Source organism: Hemiscyllium ocellatum, chromosome 30, assembly GCF_020745735.1.
Source record: "Hemiscyllium ocellatum isolate sHemOce1 chromosome 30, sHemOce1.pat.X.cur, whole genome shotgun sequence".
In the NCBI taxonomy this organism is placed as follows: domain Eukaryota; kingdom Metazoa; phylum Chordata; class Chondrichthyes; order Orectolobiformes; family Hemiscylliidae; genus Hemiscyllium; species Hemiscyllium ocellatum.
This window is the reverse complement of record NC_083430.1, coordinates 10,213,717-10,238,630: the sequence shown is the minus strand read 5'-3', so window position 1 is coordinate 10,238,630 and position 24,914 is coordinate 10,213,717. Positions and strand designations below refer to the sequence as shown.

Genomic DNA, 24,914 nt, shown 5'->3' with positions numbered 1-24,914 from the left:
CCCATGTCTTTTTAAAACAGAAGCTAGGAGGAGGGCCATTCAGCCCTTCCTGCCTGCTCTGCCAGTCATCGTGATCACGGCTGATCATCCAACTCAATAGCCTAACCCTGCTTTCTCCCCATAATGTTTGATCCCATTCGCCCCAAGTGCTACATCTAGCCGCCCCTTGTTTTGGCATCAACCACTTCACGAGGTATTGAATTCATAGAATCCCGAATAAGCTGGGGCTATTTTCTTTGGAGCATCAGAGGTTGAAAGATGACCTTATTGAAGTTTATAAAATCACGAGAACCTTGCTGAGGGTGAATAGAGGGTGAATAGCAGGACACAGATGCCAACCAGATATTCTAACTTAATCCAGTCCGATTTGCCAGCATTTGGCCCATTTCTCTCTAAATAGCTCATGCACCCATCTAAATGTTATAATTGTACCAGCCTCCACCAGTTCCTCTGGCAGCTCATTCCATACACGCACCACCCTCTGAGTGAAAAAGTTACCCCCTTAGATTCCTTTTAAATCTTTCCCCTCTCACCCTAAACCTATGCCCTCTCAATCTGATTCCCCTACCCCAGAAAAAGACTAATCACACTACCCATGTCCGTCATAGTTTTGTAAACTGCTATAAGGTCACCCCTCAGCCTCCAACGCTCCAGGGAAATCAACCCCAGCCTGTTCAGCCTCTCCCCGTAGCTCGAATCCTCCAACCCTGGCAACATCCTTGTAAATCTTTTCTGAACTGTTTCAAGATTCACAACATCCTCCCTAAAGCAAGGAGACCAGAATTGCACACAGCATTACAGAAGTGGCCCAACCAATGTCCTGTACAGCCGCAACATGACCTCTCAACTCCTGTACTCAATGCACTGACCAATAAAGGAAAGCATACCAAACACCTTCTTCACTATCCTCTCTACCTGTGACTCTACTTTCAAGGAGCTATGAACCTGCACTCTAAGGTCTCTTTGTTCAGCTACACTCCCTAGGACCTTACCATGAAGTGTATAAGTCCTCTCCTGATTTGCTTTCCCAAAATGCAGCACCTCACGTTTATCTAAATTAAACTCCATCTGCCTCTCCTCAGCCCATTGGCCCATCTGTTCAAGATCCTGTTATACTCTGAGGTATCCTTTTTTGCTGTCCACTGCACCTCCAATTCTGGTGTCATCTGCAAACTTACAAACTATATCTTCTACATTCACATCCAAATAATTTATATAAATGATGAAAAGCGGTGGACCCAGCATCGATCCTTGTGGTACACTGGCCTCCAGTCTGAAAAACAACTCTCCACCACCATCCTCTGTCTTCTACCTTCGAGCCAGTTCTGCATCCTGATAGCGAGTTCTCCTTGTAGTGCATGTGGTCTAACCTTCCTAACCAGTCTAACATGAGGAACCTCATCAAACACCTTAGCTTAGTCCACATATGTCACATCCACTGCTCTGCCCTCATCAATCCTCTTCTTTAGTTCTTCAAAAAACTCAATCAAGTTTGTGAGACATGATTTCCCACGCACAAAGCCATGCTGACTATCCCTAATCAGTCCTTGCCTTTCCAAATACATGTACATCCTGTCCCTCAGGATTCCCTCCAACAACTTGCCCACCATCGAGGTCAGGCTCACCGGTCTATAGTTCCCTGGTTGTCCTTACCACCTTTTGTAAATCGTGGCACCACTATCCAGTCTTCCGGCACATCACTTGGGACTATTGATGATACAAATATCTCAGCAACAGGCCCAGAAATCACTTCTCTAGCTTCCCACAGAGTTCTGATTAGGTCCTGGGGATTTATCCACCTTTATGCATTTCAAAGCATCCAGCACCTCCTCCTCTGTAATATGGATATTTTTAAAGATGTCATTACTTATTTTCCCAAGTTCTCTACATTATTAATCCTTCTCTACTGTAAACACTGATACAAAATACTCATTTAATATCTCCCACATCACTGCAGGTCCACATATAAGTGGCTTTGCTGATGTTTAAGGAGCCCTGTTCTCTCTCTAGTTACTCTTTTATCATTAATGTATTTGTAGAATCCCTTTGGACTCACCTTAACCCTATTTGCCAAGGCTCTGTCCCTATTTGCCCTCCTTATTTATATTCTTATTGCCCTTATACTCTTCTAGGGATTAACTCAATCCTTGCTGTCTATATTTGAGCTATGCTTCCTTCTTATTCTTGAATAAAATCTCAATTTCTCTCGTCATCAAGCATTCCCTACACCTACCAGCCTTGTTCTTCACCCTAACAGAACTATACTGTCTCTGGACTCTCGTTATCTCATTTTTCAAAGCTTCCCACTTTCCAAATGGCCTTCAAACAACTGCCCTCGATCGACGTTTGAAAGTTCTTGCCTTGATAACCGTCAAAATTGGCCTTCCTCCAAGTTAGAGACTTAACTTTTAAATCCGCTCCATCCTTTTCCATCACTACTTTAAAACTAATAGAATTAGGGTCACTGGCCCCAAAGTACTTCCCCACTGACACCTCAGTAATCTGCGCTGCCTTATTTCCCAAGAGTAGGTCAAGTTTGAGAGTAGAAAATGTGTTGCTGGAAAAGCGCGGCAGGTCAGGCAGCATCCAAGGAACAGGAGATTCGACGTTTCGGGCATAAGCCCTTCTTCAGGAATCCTGAAGAAGGGCTTATGCCCGAAACGTTGAATCTCCTGTTCCTTGGATGCTGCCTGACCTGCTGCGCTTTTCCAGCAACACATTTTCAGCTCTGATCTCCAGCATCTGCAGACCTCACTTTCTTCTCCAAGTTTGAGAGTAGTACAGTGGATACTTTCATAAGCAGGAGTGCACACAGCTGTCCGTCAGAATAAGGATGCTGCTTGCTCTTGATAAGACCTGGCGCATGGAATCCTCGAACATGGGGCCTGTTGGGTTGCTCCTACCATTCGCATGTGGTCTAGCAGGGATCTTACCCACTTATACTGCCTCCCAGTGGAGCATCTGATGGACTTACAGATCAGTCCCCAATCTGTCTAGCTGCGTTACACCATCAAGTGCTAAGGTGGATTTGAACCCAGAATATCTGGTCCAGAGGCAGGGACAGTACCTACTGGACCACCAGACCGGCCCGAGAAATATAGACTCAAAGCAGGATGGAATAAGAGTAGAGGGCTGGTATATAAACACCAGCACAAATAGATTGAGCTGAATCGTCATGTGTGTTGATATTCTTCCAGATTCTTCTACCCACTCAGATATTATTAGACACCTCTGGAGCAGGTGAGACTTGAACCTTGGCCTCCTAGCCCAGACGTAGGGACACTACCTTTGTGACACGCAAGCCCTTAGCTCTGCTGCCTTCTCCTTGTGAAACAGTCTATGTTTTGAGTTCTCTCGTGCATTTGAATATCGGTGGCAATGCTGAGGATGGACTACAGGGGGCGACAGGTTTCTGCGAATGAGCAGCGGACCATGTGGCTGCCAAATGTGTGGAAGCTTCAGGAACTATCAACAAAACAACAGATGGAGCAGCAGCAGCAGCAGGCAGCCGTTGTTATCGGAATTTCTTTAACAGCAGCTTGCTTCCTGGAAATGATGTGAAGAAATTAACACTAATTTGCAAATTCTGTAATTCTATCTGCTGTGCCAGTGAAGAATTAATCTGGAAATCAATGGTTCGCTTTCATATTTCATTGTATTTTGAGAGAAAAGTTTCATCTGGGAGAAAATACCAGGAGAAAATCTGCTCATGGTTTTTGAAAGAATTCCTTCAAGGGATGCAGGACACATTGGGAAGGCCAGTGTTTACTATCCATCATTAACTATTCTTGAGAAGGTGGTGGTGAGCTGCCTTCCTGAACTGCTACAGTCCTTGATATGGAGGGATACCCACAGCGCTGTTAGGGAGGGAGATCCAGAATTGTGACTCAAGATAGGAAGTATAGTCCCAAATGGTTAGTGTCTGGGAGGGGAACTTACTGGACATGGTGTTCCCGCATATCTGCTGTCCCCATCCTTCCAGATGGAGCCAGTCGTGTGTTTGAAAGGTGCCGTTTTCGGTGCCTTGCATCTTCTGTGTATCTTGTTGTGGTAGGCTAGTGCTGGGGGAGTGAATGTTTGTGGATGTGGTGCCAAATCAGGCAGGCTGCTGCGTGTCGAGCTTCTTGAGTGTTGTTGGAGCTGCATCCATCCAGGCAAGTGGGGAGTGTTCCAACTCATTCCTGCCTTGGGTCTTGTGGATGGGGACAGCAGTTAGGGAGTCAGGAAGTGAGTTAGTCATAGCAGTATTCCAAGTCTCTAATCTGCTCTTGTCGCCACAGTGTTTATATGACCTGTCCTGTTCAATTTTGGATCAGTGGTAACTCCCAGGATGTTGGTAGCAAAAGACTCAGTGATGGCAATGCCATTGCATGTCGAGGGGTGGCTATTAGATCATCTCTTGCTGTAGTTGGTCATCGTCCGGTATTTGTGTGGCATGAACGTTACCTGCCCTCGTGAAGAATACACTGAAAGGTCAATAAGTGTTGCTTGGCCAGAGGACGGGTTTTTAAGACAAGTCTTCAGGGTGAAGCAGGGTATGGAAGGGAAAAAAAAGGGTTTAGCAGCGGGAGTCAAGAGCAGAAGATCGAAATGGCTGAAGACACATCTGCCAGTGGTGCAGGAATAAGATGATGAGATGATCGTGGGTATTGCAGATGAGGGCACAGTCAGACAGCATCCAGGAGGATTGTGGATTCAGGAAATAAAGCCATAGAGGGATCTGAATAAAGGGATGAGCAATTTAAATTGAAGAAATTTGCAAGTCCTCAAGAACTAGGGCAATAGATGAATGGTTTGGTATAGGTTTAGGAACAGGTGAGAGAATTTCAGATGCGTTGAAGCTCAGGGAGTTTGGAAGTAATGGAATTGGAATCATCAAGTTGGAAACTGATGGGTGAGTGAGTCAGCAGCTCAGAAACAACCCGGAGAATGTTCACTCAACTCATTCCTTATAGGGTGGATGCTGTTTATCCTAACAGGAGAGATTAGAATTCGGGAACGTAGTTTAAAAATAAGGAATCTCCCATTTAAAAAGGTAATGAGGAGAATTGTTTCTTTTCCCACAGAAATCAGTGAGGCTGTGTCATTGATATTGATAGGGAAGATGGAGTTAGGTTTGGACTCCCCTATTGGTTGAGAATCTATCAGCTTAGCAGAGAAATGGCTTTTAAGCCACAATCACATCAGCCATGATCCTGACAAATGATGGCGCAGGCTTGAGGCACTGTCAGGCCTATTCCGTTCCTAATTCTTAGGTTCAAATAGGGTCAGGAAGTGGCAAAGAGGCATGAATTTATAGCAGTGAAAGGAGGTGCCCCTGGCACTCGATGGGATGGGGGTTCCGGGCTCAGCTCAGGGTTGATCAGAGGTCGCGAGACCTGTACAGTGGCCAGCAAAGGCCAGTGCGGATAGGAACAGAGCTTGCAGCAGAGACTGAAGATAATTTCTTCATTCCGCTCAGTGTCAGACTTGGGGGAGTTATATCTCATCTTGGACTAGTTGTCAGACCAGCAACCTGACAATATCATGGCAGTGGGGGCATTGAGAAAGACGGCAGAAAGGTAGAGCTGGGAATTCCCAGCCTCCTTGTGAAATCTGACAGAACGCAAGTCGGTGATTTCTCCAAAGGAGGAACATACGCAGACAAGGAAATGGAGGAACCAAGTGGTGACTCTGGAACAAAGTGGTCTGATTTTGAAGAAGTAACAAAGAGGATTGATGAGGGCAGAGTGGTAGATGTGATCTATATGGACTTCAGTAAAGCGTTCGACAAGGTTCCCCATGGGAGACTGATTAGCAAGGTTAGGTCTCATGGAATACAGGGAGAACTAGCCATTTGGATACAGAACTGGCTCAAAGGGAGAAGACAGAGCGTGGTGGTGGGGGGTTGTTTTTCAGACTGGAGGCCTGTGACCAGTGGAGTGCCACAAGGATCGGTGCTGCGTCCATTGTTTTTCACCATTTACACAAATGATTTGGATGTGAGCATAAGAGGTACAGTTAGTAAGTTTGCAGATGACACCAAAATTGGAGGTGTAGTGGACAGCGAGGAAGGTTACCTCAGATTTAAACAGGATCTTGAACAGATGGGCCAATGGACTGAGAAGTGGCAGATGGAGTTTAATTCAGATAAATGTGAGATGCTGCATTTTAGGAAAGCAAATCTTAGCAGGGCTTATATACTTAATGATAAGGTCCTAGGGAGTGTTGCTGAACAAAGAGACCTTGGAGTGCAGGTTCATAGCTCCTTGAAAGTAGATTTGCAGGTAGATAGGATAGTGAAGAAGGTGTTTGGTATGCTTTCCTTTATTGGTCAGGGCATTGAGTACAGGAGTTGGGAGGTCATGTTACAGCTGTACAGGACAGTTGTTAGGCCACTGTTGGAATACTGCGTGCAATTCTGGTCTCATTCCTATCAGAAAGATGTTGTGAAACTTGAAAGAAAAGATTTACAAGGGTGTTGCCAAGATTTGAGCTACAGGGAGAGGCTGAATAGGCTGGGGCTGTTTTCCCTGGAGCGTCAGAGGCTGAGGGGTGACCTTACAGAGGTTTATAAAATCATGAGGTGCATGGATAGGGTAAATAGACAAGATCTTTTCCCAGGAGTGGGCGAGTCCAGAACTAGACGGCATAGGTCTAGGGTGAGAGGGGAAAGATCTAAAGTACGTAAGGGGCAAATTTTTCACACAGAAGGTGGTGTGTGTATGGAATGAGCTGCCAGAGGAAGTGGTGGAGGCTAGTACAATTACAGCATTTTGAAAGGTATTTGGGTGGGTATATGAATAAGAAGGGTTTGGAGGGATACGGGCCGGGTGCTGGCAAATGGGACTAGACTAGCTTGGGATATCTGGTCAACAAGGATGAGTTGGACCGAAGGGTCTGTTCCCATGCTGTACATCTCTATGACGCCAATGGAATGGGGGAGCTGGCTTGATGGGATGAATGGCCTCCTCCTATTCTAAAAGTAGAAAGCTGCATAATGGGCTGAATTTCACCAGAGCTGAAAATGTGTTGCTGGAAAAGCGCAGCAGGTCAGGCAGCATCCAAGGAACAGGAGACTCGACGTTTCGGGCATAAGCCCTTCTTCAGGAAAGGGTTTATGCCCGAAACGTCGAGTCTCCTGCTCCTTGGATGCTGCCTGACCTGCTGCGCTTTTCCAGCAACACATTTACAGCTCTGATCTCCAGCATCTGCAGACCTCACTTTCTCCTCGATGAATTTCACCAGGCACAGTTGTGGGTAATTGGCCAAAGGTATAAGTGGCTGCCCATCAGTCAATTAACAGCACAGGGCGTCAGGAATGAGACCAAAGGTGGCTTTCTGTCCCTCAGCGATAGGAAGTTTCACCTCATAGAGCTGCCAACCAATCAAGAGTCAGCATCTCTCAACATAGCAACAGCAGCAGCCACGGCTGATAGCGAAACTGGGCAAAGAGAGGGAAAGCTGTGATAATTGGAACTGAGAATATTTGAGGGTTAGCAAAGCGGTGGGATCGGGATTTGAAACGAGTATGAGGCAAGACCTGAGGCAACGGACCTGGTGTCCAGTTAAGGTGGGACTTTCCAGCTGCCTATTACCAGCTGGGACAAGGTACCTGCCTTACTGACTGCTTGGCATAGGCCTCTCTCTCTGCTGGCTTTAACCTAGCAGTGGGCGATGGTCCTTAAGTGTCCATTAATTGTGTGTTGAAGGGCCTCAATTGTTGCACTGGTGGGCAAGTCATGTGATGCTAATTCCACTGCTGTTGAAGGGGTGGAGAGAGCAGGGATAGGTGGGTAAGCTGCCTGTTGGGATTTAAGAAGATCACCCCCAGCTTTCAAACCCACCAATCAGGGGAGTGTGAAATTCCAGCCAATTAAAGTTCTGTCCAGCTCTGTACGTCAAATTATCAACAAGAGAAAAAGAACCTTTGGAGAAAATACAAAGAAATTTGTAAAAATGATACCACAATTGGGAGGTTCTAATTGTCTCTCGAGAGGAAAGCTGAGATGGCACCTGATAGAGGTCTTCCAAGATTTGTGTGAGGCTTTGAAGTAAGTGTAAGTAAAGAAAATGTATCTATGAGGAAAATCAAAGTTTGGGACAACAAGCATAACAGACAATCGCTGCTAACTCCCAGAGAGTGGGGAGAATGATGAACTTGCTATCACATTCAATTGAAAAGGCGAATAGCAGAAGGGAGGTTAGAAAGGTATATAAGCAAGAGAGGAGCAGAAGCTAGCCGTTAGAGTTGGATAAAGAGGTGATCTCCACCATCCAAACAAAGATGGGGAACACAGACATGAGAATACCAGCAACAGCAAGTTACCTTCCAAGACACACCATCAGGATTTGAGACGATATGAACGATATCCTGGAACTGCCTCCCTAACAGCAACATGGGGTACCAACATCCTATAGATGTGGCAGTTCAAGAAGGCAGCTCACCACCACCTTCTACAGGGCAACTAGAGATGGATGATAGGTGCTGATCAAGCCAGAGATACTCACATTTCATGAAAGAATACAGGTAGTTAAACGTGGATGGAGCCAGCACAGGCTTGGAATATAAATAACAGTGAGCCCTACCTCTTACAATGCAGTTCTGTTGGGAAGTACAGCTGGAAGTCATCAAAGTTGTGCAGTACATAGAGGAAGCAGCATCGCTCGTTACACTTTGAGACACTGGAACAGAGGAGACAGCACAGTTCATACTTTACTCTGATGCCTCAACACATGACCTCAACCTGGGACATTTCAGCAATGGACACTGGGTAAAATATTAAAATCAAACAACAGGCTGAGGATGCTGGAAATCTGGTACAGAAATTGCTGATGAAATGTTTCAAGTCAGGTGATTCTACGTCAGAACTGTTATGCAGAAAACAAAGTTAGGGGAAGAGCATGTGCATGCTTGTGAATGTGTGAGAGTGTGTGCATGTGAGAAAGTGCAAGCATGTGTGCATGCATGTGCGCGCATGTGTGGGAGATAGTGTGTGTGTGTGTAAGAGTGTGTGCATGTGAGAATGTATGTGTGTGTGAGTGTGTGATGGAATGTGTGTGTGTGAGAGAGTGATTGTGCGTGTGTGTAAGAGTGTGTATATGCCAGAGTGTGTGTGTCAGAATGTGTATGTGTGTGACAGTTTGTGTGAGTGTGTGTGACAATGTGTGTGTGTGTGTGAGTGTGTGTGACAGTGTGTGTGTGAGACAATGTGTGTGTGTGAGTATGTGTGTATGTGAGAGAGTGTGTGTGTGACAGAGTGTGTGTGTGAGAGAGCATGTGTGTGTGAGAGAGCATGCGTGAGAGTGTGTGTGTGTATGTGTGAGAGTGTGTGTGTGAGAGAGAGCACGTGTATGTGTCAGAGTGTTTGTGAGAGAGTGTGGGTGTGTGTGAAAGAGTGTGTGTGTGACAGTGTGTGTGAGATTTTGTGTGAGTGTGTGTGTGTATGAGTGTTTGTGTGAGAGAAAGTGTGTGAGAGAGTGTGAGCGTGCGTATGTGAGTGTGTGTGTGAATGCGTGTGTGAGAGTGTGTGTGTGTATGTGAGAGTATGCGCGTGAGAGACTGTGTGTGACTGTGTGTGAGAGCATGTGTTTGAGTGTGCGTGTGAGAGTGTGCATGTGAGTGTGCGTGTGAGGGAGAGTGTGAGTATGTGTTTGAGTGTGCATGAGAGAGAGTGTGTGTGTGAAAGAGTGTGTGTGTTTGGGAGAGTGTGTGTGTGAAACAGTGTGTATGTGAAACAGTACGTGTGTGGGAGGTGAGTGGATAGCTGGGCACAGAGCCCCAGAGAGAGAGAGAGAAAACAGGGTAGGTCATCAGAGAGATTATGGTTGTAGGCCAGGATAGTGAAAAGCTGACTAAGTAATAATAAGAGCTAAGAGTAGGAGAGAATGGATGAGCTGTACTGAATATAACCCATGTCCTAACAGGGGTGGGGATGGGTAAAAGGAACATGGAAGGAAGGAATCAGGCTCTAAAGCTATTGAACTTGATGTTAAGTTCTTATGGCTGCAGGGTCCACAACAGAAAATGAGATGTTGTTCTTCCCCTTTCATCTCTCTCTCTCTTTCTCTGGGCTCCATCTCCACCTACCACTCACCTCCACCAATGGCCCCCTCACAACCCTCCAGCTTCACCTTTGGTACAAATACCACCTTGTCTTCGCTGCTTACAGTTCTGAGAAAAAGTCACCAGACTCCAAACGTTGTCTCTGGTTTCTCTCCATAGGTGCTGCCAGACCTGCAGAGTTTCTCCAGCAATTCCCAGGGTAAAACATGCCAGCCACTGGCAGTGTCTGGCTCCACAACTGAGTAATAGTTATCAAACTATGATGTCACCCACCGTTGCTGCTGGAACCATCACTGCCCTCCCACACCCCCCAGCACTCACTACACACTAAACCTTTCGAGCTGCTGATTTATGTGGTATCAATGAACTGACCCAGTCAATCCTACTGTGCAGCATCAAATGTTTGAGGTGGGAGTCCAGCCGTTAAAGTAAATGTCAAGCATAAAGGGATTACGTTTTGCCTTGTATGTAGCTTATTCTTCAATGTCTTACCTTCCCCCAAGCTTCCACTTTCTCATTCATGGTCAAAATACCTGTTTCACTCCTTTCAAACACTTGGATCATTTCCAGCATACATCCGGTTTGGTTCAGAACAGATTGTTCCTCCAACTCAGCTCTGGAATAAGAACTGCCAATGCTACAGGGAAGATTAACCATTAATCTCCTGGACACTGTTGGCAGCTACTGCCAGAGAAATGTTGCAGGTGCAATTTAAAAAAAAGTGGTGTTTCCTTTTTATTTCCTTTGAACACTTTCACCAACCAATTTTCACAAACATATCACAAACACTAAGAAGGGTCATGATGGGGTGAAGGAGCAGCGCTCTGAAAGCTAGTGCTTCCAATTAGATCTGTTGGACTCTAACCTGGTGTTGTTTGATTTGGAGCTGAAAAGGGTTGTTTGGACTGAGTGGGTGTGCTGGAGGTTGTGTACTGTGAATTAGATTAGATTAGATTACTTACAGTGTGGAAACAGGCCCTTCGGCCCAACAAGTCCACACTGACCAGCCGAAGCGCAATCCACCATAGCCCCACATTTACCCCTTTACCTAACACTACGGGCAATTTAGCTTGGCCAATTCACCTGACTCGCACATCTTTGGACTGTGGGAGGAAACCGGAGCACCCGGAGGAAACCCATGCAGACACGGGGAGAACATACAAACTCCACACAGTCAGAGGTGGGAATTGAACCCGGGTCTCTGGCGCTGTGAGGCAGCAGTACTAACCACTGTGCCACCCACCGTGAACTTCAGGAATTCACTTGGGTAGAATTGGTGACCCAGAACACAGCAGACTGCAATGCCCGCAGCCAACGTTGGGTTTCCAGAATGTTCTCTTCATTAATTTACAATCGGCACCGATAGCTTTTCCAAGATTGTCACAGTCACCGGGCACGTACCTGACACCACGGATGGAGGCTGCACTGAATGTCCATGTGTGGATTCCATTCTGTTAATAAAACAGCGAGAGAAAGATGGGTCTCAAACCAGGCAGGTTAAAGACATTCAGTAATCAACATCATTCCTTTTCGTTTCCAACACTGGAATTCCCAAGATATGGAAACACTTAAAATAAAACTCAAGGAATTGAGTCTACTCTTGGTCCAAGTCACATCCCAAATTCCTTTTTGGGGGGGGTCTCTATTCATGTTGGATTCTGGGAAGGATTCCATTGCCATGCCCTAAGAGAAGTATCAAAGGGGCTGATTAGATTCCCCTACATTGTAGAAACAGGCCCATCAGCCCAACAAGTCCACATCGACCCTCCGAAGAGTAACCCACTCAGGCCCATTTCCCTTTGACTAATGCACCCAACACTATGGGCAATTTAGCATGGCCAATTCACCTAACCTGCACATCTTCAGATTGTGGGAGGAAACCCACGCAGACACAGGGAGAACAGACTTTGGATATGAAGGAGGTCATTGACTAAAGGTCAAGAATATCACCACGTGAAGAGATCAAACGTTATAGAGTCATAAAGTCATAGAGATGTACAGCATGAAAACAGACCCTTCGGTCCAACCCATCCATGCCGACCAGATATCCCAACCCAATCTAGTCCCACCTGCCAGCGAATCTTTAATACAGACACTAACCAAAGTCTAGCAATCTCAGCCCCACCCTGCCCTCAGCATCCACAGCCTGCCAAATATCCTTTGACCTTTGAAAAGTACAAGCCCAGGGTTTAACCCTTTAAGCACCAGTATCAGTTTCTGGCTAACTCACAATGCACCTCTCCCGATTCTGCAACTATGGCACCAGACTTTATCAGGAATGAGCAGCATGCTGCCTCATTACTGTGGTGGTGGTGGGGGGAGGGGAGGGGTGCGGTTCACGTGATGGTCAGGTACCTCTTCAGTGGGTGAGACATGACACATGCTCACAGCCTTGTCCTTGCCAGTGCTGCTCACGGTCAGGTGTGTGGGCTGGAAGATCTTTGTTGGCTCCAGGATGAGGACCTGTTGAGGAAAGTGAGAGGTGAGGTTTCAAACTGCCTATCGAGGCCTCTCCTTCATAAAGGGCACTGAACAAACTATCAAATCACTCTGTATTCACATCGGGGACAATCGTCCAAACTCTGAGGGTTAACCCTGCTTGCACCAGGGATTAAACCTGGTTTCATCCTGATTCCATACCAGAGTCAGCCCTGCTGCAGCATACATGGGGGGGAGTTCACCTAGGGGCTGCTTCTAACAATGGGTTTGTGTACAGTGTGCAATTGCTGTTGTATAGATAGTCTTAAACACAATGTATCATAAAAAGGTTAAGTCTCCACAATCCCACAGACCCTGGCGCTGCTCTCTCATCATATAGAGAGGGAGAGAGATGACTGGTGGTGGTTTAGCCTGAGGGGTCACCATGCCTCAAGTGAGCAGGGACATTGAGATGGAGAATTCTTCCTGGTAACCTCAGCCAGTGCAGGATTGAACTCACAGTGTTAAAGTCCCTCTGTATTATACACCTGTCATCTAGCTAACCAACTTTGTACCAATGTGCACAGCGTACACCGATTCTGCAGGACTGGCCAATATGGTGACACCAGTTGGTAGAGTGACCCCCAGCTGGTGGCATGTCCCCAGAGGGTAGTGTGTCTGCAATAATGGCTCACCAGAAATTTGTCTGCAGGCGGTTTGTTCCTGCAGATTGACAATAAGAATTCCATCCAGAAGTCTACCAGGTCCTGCTTGGCCAAAGGCTGCTCGTTGGAGTCTGTCTTGAAGCGTCTGTAGAGTAAGTAGGTCTCCATTGCTGATGCCAGGTACCTTGGGGGTAAGGGGGAGGGGGGGGGTCAAAGAAGGGGAGGAGACAAAACTATCAGTATGAAATCGGTTTCTCATTAACCCATTGAAATGCTGTGCAGGCTAGGACAGATCAATGCTGGAGAATACAAGCCTCTCCAAGTCAGGAATGCGGAATTGGAACAGAAGCAAAATGCAAAGGGAAGATTCATGTCTAACATCAGACAGGCTCCCAACGTGAGGCCTTTCCACTGCCTCTCTCAGCCAGGCTATGTGAAATGGTGCTGTCCTGCAGGTTGGACTGGGACCATATCAAACATCTTCCTCATAATTGTTACCGTGATCCCCTCCCCCCTTCCCACTGTGAAGCACTCCCACTATAATCAACGTTGCTGAATCCTTTATCCAAGCACAGTACAGCTCAGCAACTTCTCAGCTGTTTGGAATGAGGATTGATCTGCTCTCTTCATCAGCCTGGGGTCATATCGCTTCACCCTAGTTCAGGTGCACTTATTCAGCTCTGGGAGCCAATTACAAACTGGCCTTTTGCATTGTGACCGTTGTTAAGTAGAGCAGCTTTCCTGGGAGGGATGAAAGGTCCAGACAAGTGAAACATGTACCAGCAAAACATCGATCAGTTCAAACAAATCATGCAGAGTTCCCAGGGGTGTAATCATTTACACTCTCACATATATCCACACACAAGGATAAACACAGTCACATTCTTACATATACATAAGCATTTGCACAGATACACTCACATACACACACTGACATATACACAGACACACTTACACACTCACACATGCACAGACACAAACACACACTCACATGACACGCATTCACACACAAACATGCACAGATGCATCCACACAGTCACACATGCACAGATGCACACACAGTCACAGGCGCGCGCACACACACAGACACATGTACACACATACATACAGACACTCACACATGCAAACACACATGCATACACACGTGCACACACACACACATACACACACACTCTCACATGCACACACATGCATACATGCACACACACATCCACACACTCACACATGCACAGACACACGCACACAAATGCACACACACAGACACACACATATACATGGACACACAGACACACACAAACGCGCACACACACATACACACACAGACACGCGCGCACACACACATACATACACACAGACGCACACACACACATACATACACACAGGCGCACACACATACACACAGATGCACACACACGTACATACAACACAGACACACACACGTACATACACACACAGACACGCACACAGACATACACACACATGCACACACAGACGCACACACGCACATACACAGACACGCACACACACACAGACGCACACACAGATGCGCACACGTACATACACAGACGCACACACACACAGACATGCACACACACACATACATACACACAGACGCGCACACACACAGACATGCACACACACACATACATACACACAGATACACACACAGACGCACACACGCACATACACAGACGCACACACGTACATTACATACGCACCCACACACACAGACACACACACGTACATACACAGACGCACACACACAGACACACACACGTACATACACACACAAAGATGCGCGCGCACATACATACATACAGACGCGCACACACACACATACACAGACGCGCACACACACATATACACACACACATACACACACAGACGCGCACACACACATATACACACACAGACACTCACACGTACATACACACACACAGACGCGCGCATACACACACAGACACACACACACAGATGCACTTACGCACACACAGACACGCGCGCGCACACACACACACACAAACACACAAAATTGAAAGTGCACTTTTGGACGGGCTTCCTCAGGATTCGGTGTTCCCTGTTGAAGCAACATAAACAAAGTAATTTCAGGGAAATTGAAAGGCCATGCAATTTCAAGTATGGCCATTAAACCCTGTCGTCACGTTCAGACAAGGAACTTGATACACAACGAGTTAAACTGGCTGATTCATAAATGTCGCGGTGATGGTGTAATCGTTTCTTTGAAATCTGTTGAGAGATTGCAGTGATCCTTTCAGATCCAATTACTGAGTCCTGACTCACCAGACAGGTGCGTTCAGTCTGTATAGCTTCTCTGAGGACTGAATGATCTTCGTCTGGTCATTGAATAAGATGCTGGCGCCCAAGAAAAACCCCACGTCCCAGTAGAACTGCATCTTCTCCAGACTTCCCTTGCGTCCCAGCAAGCTGCTCAACTTCATACCTGCACAACCCCAAAACCAGTTCCGTTACCACACAAGGCCCGAGAAACATTTCAAATGCGTGTGGGAGCCTGACTGAGCAGATTCACTTCAACCGCGGTTTGGAGTTTAAATACTCATAAACAAACTGCAAAGCCATGTGCAAACTCTGATTCTCAAACAGAACCGTCAAACAATATGGGCATTACCGGCAATTTATTGCCTATCCTTAGGTGCCCTTGAACAGAGTGGCTTACTCGGACCATTTCAAGGCACAGTTAAGATCAACCACATTGATCAAACTGATTGCTACTCACTAAGAATCTCACACTAAAGGCAAGGACTGGTTAGGGATAGTCAACATGGCTTTGTGCGTGGGAAATCATTTCTCACAAACTTGATTGAGTTTTTTGAATAAGTAACAAAGAGGATTGATGAGGGCAGATTGGTGAATATGATCTATATGGACTTCAGTCAGGCGTTCGACTAGGTTCCCCATGGGAGACCGATCAGCAAGGTTAGATCTCATGGAATACAGGGAGAACTAGCAATTTGGATACAGAACTGGCTCAAAGGTAGAAGACAGAGGGTGGGGATGGAGGGTTGCTTTTCAGACTGGAGGCCTGTGACCAATGGAGTGCCACAAGGATCGGTGCTGGGTCCACTACTTTTCAACATTTATATAAATGATTTGGATGTGAGCATAAGAGGTCTAGTTAGTAAGTTTGCAGATGACACCAAAATTGCAGGTGTAGTGGACAGCGAAGTAGGTTACCTCAGATTACAACAGGATCTGGACCAGATGGGCCAATGGGCTGAGAGGTGGCAGAGGAGTTTAATTCAGATAAATGCGAGATGCTGCATTTTGGGAAAGCAAATCTTAGCAGGACTTATGCACTTAATGGTAAGGTCCTAGGGAGTGTTGCTGAACAAAGAGACCTTAGAGTGCAGGTTCATTGGTCCTTGAAAGTGGAGTTGCAGGTAGATAGGATAGTGAAGAAGGTGTTTGGTATGCTTTCCTTTGTTGGTCTGAATATTAAGTATAGGAGTTGGGAGGTCATGTTGCGGCTGTACAGGACATTGGTTAGGCCACTGTTGGAATATTGTGTGCAATTCTGGTCTCCTTCCTATCAGAAACATGTTTTGAAACTTGAAAGGGTTCAGAAAAGATTTACAAGGATGTTGCCAGGGTTGGAGGATTTGAGCTATAGGGAGAGGGTGAACAGGCTGGGGCTGTTTTCCCTGAAGTATCGGAGGCTGAGGGGTGACCTTGTAGACATTTATAAAATCATGAGGGGCATAGATAAGGTAAAGAGACAAGGTCTTTTGCCTAGGGTGGGGGAGTCCAGAACTAGAGGGCATAGGTTTAGGGTGAGAGGGGAAAGATATAAAAGGGATCTAAGGGGCAACTTTTTTCATGCAGAATATGGTGGGTGCGTGGAATGAGCTGTCAGAGGAAGTGGTGGAGGCTGGTACAATTGCAACATTTAAAAGGCATTTGGATGGGTATCTGAATAGGAAGGGTTTAGAGGGATATAGGCCAGGTGCTGGCATGGATGAGTTGGACTGAAGGGTCTGTTTCCGTGTTGTACATCTCTATGACTCTATGACTACCAATCCAGGGATACTAAATATGCCCGAAGCACATATGTGTTTCCATTAAAATAGATCAGGATTTGCTGTAATTTAATGGAGACGGAATCATAGCAGTGTTAATGCACAAATGGGTCAGTGATTGTGAAGAGGAGAAATCCTGTGAATTGCCAATCACCAAGTTCTGGCTCATTTTCCACCAATCAAACATTAGCATCGTGCCACCCTGCCCTCAGGAAGCAGTGGCTTTTGGATCTGGAGCTGGTCTCTGGGAGCAGGGAGCCTGTGCCAGGACCAGATTCACCACAGTTGGCAGTGAGATTCATAGACTCATGTTCACACACAGTGTGGTCTGGATCTGGAATGTACTGCCTCAGACAGACAGAAAGGCAGCTTTAGTCGAGGCTTTCAAAGAGGAACCGGATCACCACCTGAAGAGAAAGTAAAGTTGCAGGGCTACAGGGGAGAAGGCCGGGGAGTGGCATTAGGCAAACTGCACTTGCAGAGAGCTGATGGGTTGAATGGCCTCCTGTGCAGTCATCATTCAATGATCCTCACTTTGTTGTGAATGTGGAATGCAGGGTCTGAAGGTCAGATTGTGAATTTAATGGTTTTGGATCTGTGATTTTAAAGTATACCCAATCTCGTGCTATCCAGTGGTTGTGGGGAGGGACAGAGAATAAAATGGAGGATTGTAGGTCTGGACTCTGGATGAGGGCATTTAGATCTGAAGGTCTGATACTTTAGACATTCATGAGGTACGTTACCAACTTGAAGAATAAGGAGGCAGCCTGGGATCATTGACAGCAGATTGGGAATCACGACCCCTTCTGGATCTAAATCCTGGGGGTGAAAACAATGTGGGCTCCACCACAGCACAGACTGCAGGATATCCCACTAGCATCAGCTCAGGGCAAGGACGGCCCAGCTTTACAGTGATGTAGACAGCCCCAGGATGAGCACCATAAAACAGGCCAGTTCAGACTGTGGCATAACTTCAGAATACAGAAAGTCAATCAGAACAGAGTCATGCTGAAATCAAGACACAAAATGCTGCATAGCTGGAAGGGAGATAACATTTCAGATCCACAATCTTTCATGAGAAATGTTAGAAAGATGGGAGGTTTCCCACAGGTCAAATAAGGAAGGTGAAATGGGGAAGGTTGATGATAGAGCAGAGGTGTTTAAATAACAAAACAGTTGAATCTACAAGAATAGCAACGACACAGGTAAAGAAATAAAAAATATGACAGTAAAGGATGTGAATGGCAGAATGGTGAAGAGCTCAAGCAAAAACAACATAAAAGTAAACATTGAAACATGATAAAAAGGGAACAAAATGGTATGGTCTACAATGTTAAGCCCAGAAGACGCTGAGGTTGAGCTTCTTTGGAACAGTGCAATAGAGCAAGGTCAGGGAGGTCAGTGTGAGAGCAAGGTGAAGGATTAAAATAGCCGGCCACGAGGAGGTCAGAGTCATGGCTCCAAACTGTACAGAGCTATTCTGAGAGATGGTCACCCTATCGGTGCTTAACTCCACAGTGTCAGGCAGACCATGCTGAGAACAACATTTGCAGTATATGTACTAACCGGGAAGAAATACATCCCAATTGACAATTCACCAGAAAAGAAAAGTATCTGAACCAAGACTTCATTTTGAAATTTGTAAATACTCTACTAGCTCCTTTTCAATTTCCTTAATGTCGTACATAGAGTGAAACACACGCAAACACTTCCAAACTGATAGAATCTTTCCTTGATCGTACAATTATCACAAATCACTGGTGGTTGAAATACTGCACCACCGATATGAGATCAGAAATTTGCTTTTATGAGGAAGAATGATCATGTTTGGACTTCCTTATCTCAAAGGGCTGTGGAAATTAAATAGGTTAAAGACAGAGATTGATAAGATTTCTAATTACTGATGACATCAATGCTGGTAATGTGGGAATAAGGCATTGAGATGGATGATCTAGACTAGTACAGCAGGTTCAAGGGGCTGAATGGTCTAAGCCTGATGGGCTTAATGTAGGATAATGTGAATGGATCTTGTGTACATGGATGAACTGGTAACACCAGTGAAATTCTGTGAATCCTACTTACAGACTGGTGGGCGGTGATTGAAATACTTTTAAACATTTCTGGGGATATGGGTATTACTGGCAAGACTGGCATTTATCGTCCATTCCTAATTGTCCAAAGGTTTCATACAACTGTGTGGATGACATTTATTCTCAGTTGAAACGTAAAATGGCTGAGGAAGAGTTACACCTGAAACTTCTCCACCTCCTGCTGCTGTGTTCTTCCAGCCTACTGCCTGTCTAATAAGGACACCAGGCTGCCATTTTTCATGAGTATTAGCAAAGCAGGTCGACTTATACTGAATGAGTCAGAATATCCTACTGGACAGACACGGGGAGAGTGTGCAAACTCCACACAGACAGTTGCCCAAGGCAGGAATTGAACCCAGATCTCTGGCGCTGTGAGGCAGCAGTGCTAACCACTGTACCACCCCCAAAATCTGCCATCAGCACAATCACATTGGCCCTTCTTCTGTGACTTCTGAATCTGTAACAACACTCAATGTTATGGTGGCAATACCCACTATAATGACTATAAAGCTTACCAGTAGCACTGTCCAAACATCCTCTCAGCAGTAGGTCCCTTGCAAGCAATCAGTCAGAAGTCTATTTAATGACCCATTGATATCACACAGTCTATGAACATGCAGCATGGAAACAGACACTTTGGTCCAAGTCTCCATACCTACCAGACACCCCAATCTGACCTGGTCCCATTTGCCAGCATTTGGCCCATATCCCTCGAAACCCTTCACAAACCCATCCAAATGCTGTTTAAATGCTGTAATTGTACTAGCCTCCACCACTTCCTCTGGCAGCTTGTTCCATAAAAGCACAACCCTCTGTCTGAAGAAGTTACCCCTTAGGTCCTTTTTAAACTTTTCCCCTCTCACCTTAAAGCTATAACCTCTATTTTTTGGACTTCCCTGGTCTGGGAAAAAGACCTTGGCTATTCGCCCTATCCATTCCCTTCATGATTTTATAAACCTCTGTAAGGTCAACCCTTAGCCTCTGATGCTCCAGGGAAAACAGCTCCAGTCTCTCCCTGTAACTACAAGTGCTTTAGGGGTTCGTGTCAGAATGTTTGTCAGAATACAATACCTGTACAAGGTGGGTTCTCCATTCTTCCAGTGAAGAATTATTACAGCGAGCTTCAACATTTGGCACAGTCTTTACTTTCTCATGAGGCTAATGAAATTCAGCATGCCCACGTTTTTATCGATGCACCACAGAAAGCAGCCTGTCTGGATACATCACAGTGTGGTATAGCAACTGCTCTTTCCAGGATCACAAGAAACTACAGAGAGTCATGAACACAGCCCAGCCCATCATACAGACCAGCCTTCCACTGACTCCAGCTATACTTCCGGCTGCCTCAGGAAAGCAACCAACATAATCAAAGCCCCCTCCCAACCTGGTTATCCTCTCTTCCACCCTCTTCCATGGGGCAGAAGATATACACGTTTGTATACACATACAATTAGATTCAAGAACAGCTTCCTCCCCACTGTTATCAAGACAGACTTCTCAAATGTTAATTCTGATCTCCCTCTCTCTCTGTACCTTCTCTGCAGCTGTATCACTGTAGTCTGTACTCTGTTCTGCTATCCTGATGCTTTTTGTATGGTACAATCTGCCTGTATAGCATGGAAAACAGTACTTTTCACTGTATTGCGGTACATGTGACAACGATAAATCAATCAAACAATGTGACTTTCACTTGTTGCAACGATACGGTAGCATGCCACAGAAAATCACAGAGTAACAGAAACTAAGCAATCTAACCTTCACTGACCCTATCAAAAAGTGTGCAATCTGGTTTATGATTCTTTTACACAATTTAATAACCCAAACCAAATTTCAGACTTAAAAAATCTCACACATCATGAGAAAATAGTGCAGAGAAGTTAAGTTATCATGGCAGAGCTGGGAAGTTGATTTGCAGGCATCTCGTCTCCTGTCTAGGTGACATCTTCAGTGCTTTGGAGCCTATTGTGAAGTGCTGCTGTACTGTATCTTCTGGAATGTATTTGGTCCGTTTCTGCTGCTTCCAGTTGCTGGTTCCAGCTGTTCGTTGTAGTGGCCGGTATGTTGGGTCCAGGTCTGTGTGTTTGCGGATAGAGTACATGGATGAGTGCCATGCTTTTAGGAATTCTCTGGCTGTCCTTTGTTTAGCTTGTCCTATGATTGTTGCGCTGTTCCTGTTGAATTTGTGGTCCCTGTCATCTGTGTGCATGGCTATGCAGCTGGTCATGGTGTTTACTGGCTAGTCAGTGTTTGTGGATGCGGATTGTTAGTTGTCTGCCTGTTTGCCTTATACAGTGTTTCGTGCAGTCTTTGCATGGAATCTTATAAATTATGTTAGTCTTGCACATGATGGGTATAGGGCCTTTTGTTCTGGTGAGTCGCTGCCTGAGCATGGTTGTGGTTTATGGGCTGTCATGAATCCCACGGGTCGGACAAGCCTGGCTGTCAGTTCGGAGACGCTTTTTAATATAAGGTAACATGGCGAGTGAGTTAGTTTGTTACTTAGAATCTCTACAGTGTGGAAGCAGGCCATTCAGCCCAGCAGGTCCATACCAACCCTCCGAAGAATAACCCACCCAGACCTATTCCTTTATTTTGCTACATTTCCCCTGACTAATGCACCTAACACTACGGGGAATTTATCATGACCAATACACCTGACCTAATCTTTGGATTGTCGGATGAAACCAGAGCACCCGGAGGAAACCCACGCAGACACGGGGAGAATGTGCAAACTCCACACAGTCATCTGAGGGTGGAATCGAACCTGGGACGCTGGCGCTGTGAGGCAGCAATGCTAACCACTGAGCCACCGTGCCAGTTGTGGCATGTCCTTGTCACCACTGGCTGTTCCTGGTAGCCATACTCACAGATGATAGGGACCCCAAATTTGACTGGGAGTGCCCATAGGGCAAGCCAAACAGAGGAGAGCCAGAGAAGTCCTCGAAGCAAGGGACTTTATCAACAAACACACAGACCTGGACCCAATATACAACGAACAACTGGAAGTGGCAACCGAAAGCAGCAGAAACGGAGCCAAATAAATTCCAGAAGGCACAGTACAGCAGCGATTCACAATAGGCTCCAAAGCACTGAAGGTGTCACCTGGACAGGGGATGAAACATCTGCAAATCAACTTTCCGGTTCAGTGAACATACCCAGAACCATGACAATTGGCACCCGAGCTACAACTCTCTACACAAACCTCAAGAGAAGTTATCTTTTACTGACAATATTCTTATTAATTATGGGCAAAAATTTACACAAGTAAATTAAAATTCAATACTTCAATTTAACAAATACTTTGAAAGCTCAAACAAAATTTAGGAATGGAATGAGATCACCAAAGCAGCTCCTACATAAAATATTGTCATTTCACCATTTACAGTCTGCTTGAAGCTCCCCCAGAGTCACTGGGATTAAGCAATGGACGAATATCAGGCAAATTAATCATCTCACCACAATTCCCTGGTGGTAAATTCACACAGTCACACAGTTTTGGAACAAGACTGATCAACCTCTCAATCTGGTCTGCAATTTAATAAAATCACAGCTGATCCCACTGTAGCCTGACAGACACCATTCCACCCGCTCCCAATATCCTCAGATGTTTCGCTAATGAGGGAACCAATTTATTTCTGCCTTAAATTCCCAGGTTAGCTAATAGAATTGTGTGGTTCATAGAATTATGATGTTTTAGAGCTGTACCTTTTAGTTTGTATGAGTGTTATAGATTGAAACTGTAACTTCAAATGGAGGGTAAATGAAAGCCTTTTTATAATGGCCTGGGCTGGAGACTGCACAAAATTTAGCTTGGGCGGTTTAATTGTGAGAGACCTGAAGTTGATTCAGATTGAGTTATTGAGTGGGAGCTGCAAAGTATTTATAACTGATGTTAATAACATGTTTCTGAGTTTTACAAGAAGCAGTCCATGAGTCCCCAAAGATTCCAGAGAGACATTATTAATATCAAGCTGTAAGCATTTCCACTGTAAACTACTTATTTACCTGCAGGCTAAATGAATGTTGCAATATAAGATGACTAATTAACATTTCTACTGAGATGCTAAGGACTATCCAGTTCCCTGTTTCTATGGAGAAGGAAGTAGATCTTTAGATCAGGTGAGAAAACTTGCAATGTCACAGATGGCAGACACAGGTTTATTTGGTGTTTTCTGAAGATGTAGAGAGCAAGTAATGACATTAGGAGAAAGTGAGGACTGCAGATGCTGGAGTACCAGAGTTGAAAAATGTGGTGCTGGAAAAACACAGCAGGCCAGGCAGCATCTGAGGAGCAGGATAATCGACATTTCGGGCATAAGCCCTTCTTCAGTAGTGACATTAGCCAAGCCTGCAACATTCGAGAAAATGCGGGCTCTATTGTTTACCCCACAGAACTTGGAAAGGAATTCATGCTCAGTTGAAAACCAGGTATGTGAAGAGTTAAAAAGGCTGGAAGATTTGCCTAGCCTGGACTTTGAGGGAACAGTCTACAGTATTATATTTGCGGTGAGAGACAGTCCTGGGATTACACACTGCCCAGCTTGGGAAAGTCATGGGAAACAACTTATTTGAAACTGGGTGCAACTATGAACTGTTGCTAAAAGAATTCTAATTCTTGAAGGAGTGCAATGTGTAACAAATAACAAGGCATTCTTTATTACTACCGTTTAAAATATAAATTGCCAACAAGCACCATTCTGTTTTGGCAATAGCATTTTTAAAAATTATCTGATGCAGAAAATGGCTTTTTAAAACTTATTAACTCTTGAGGAGTCACCTTTTCAGCCACTAACCGGGAAGTCAGAATTTCTCTTTTGGAAGTTACTGGTCTCTACAGACGATAAACTCATTATGCATGGACAAACTCAATAAATGCTGCCATACTTCGGGATAAAATTGTATAAGTTAGAATAGGAACGCAAATGCGTAATTATCCAGATGCTGAAAATCTAGAATGCAAACAGAAAATGCTGGAAATATTCAACAGGTCTGGCTACACCTGTGGGGAAAGAGAAACAGAGTTCATGTTTCAGATTACTGAACCTCATAGAGTCTTGGAGTCATGAGGTTCACCCTGTCGGGTAACACAGCTGTTGTTTCTCTCTCCCATCCCTACACACACTGGCTGACCAGCTGTACATTTCCATTTGGTCAGGCTTTGCCGGTATCCATCCTGATCCCAGTTCAAACAACTTCCCAGAAACAGCCTTTGCATTTTTTGTTAAATGCAAAACGTGCATTTAATCATTTTAAGGCTGATTCTATGGAGTTACAGATTATTCATCATCTCGTGCTGTCATAAAGGAGATATGGATTTCACAGGGGCAGGAATGGTCGTTGGATGTTCCAGGGTTTAGATCTTTTAAAAAGTATGGAGGAGGGGTAGCATTGTTAATTAGAGAGTGCATCACAGCAGCAGAACATGAGATTGTTGAACAGGGTTTGTCTACTGAGTCAGTATGGGTGGAAGTCAGTAGCAGGAAAGGAGCAGTCACTTTGATTAGATTACTTACAGTGTGGAAACAGGCCCTTCGGCCCAACAAGTCCACACTGACCCTCCATTCCCCTACATTTATCCCTTCACCTAACACTACAGGCAATTTAGCTTGGCCAATTCACCTGACCTGCACATCTTTGGACT

At 45.4% G+C, this 24,914-nt stretch overlaps 1 protein-coding gene across 2 annotated transcripts in view; it reads right to left on the bottom strand.

The window, feature by feature from the left end:
• LOC132830155 (mitogen-activated protein kinase kinase kinase 5-like) overlaps positions 1–24,914 on the bottom strand; it is a 179,809-nt gene that overhangs the window by 55,961 nt on the left and 98,934 nt on the right. For both annotated transcript variants that reach the window (XM_060847686.1, XM_060847687.1), the window contains exons 9-13: positions 15,430–15,589; positions 13,159–13,312; positions 12,401–12,508; positions 11,447–11,496; positions 8,569–8,664 (exon numbers count right to left, since the gene is read on the bottom strand). In XM_060847686.1, the coding sequence (XP_060703669.1) occupies positions 8,569–8,664; positions 11,447–11,496; positions 12,401–12,508; positions 13,159–13,312; positions 15,430–15,589 (568 nt within the window). The remainder of the gene's footprint in view (positions 1–8,568; positions 8,665–11,446; positions 11,497–12,400; positions 12,509–13,158; positions 13,313–15,429; positions 15,590–24,914) is intronic.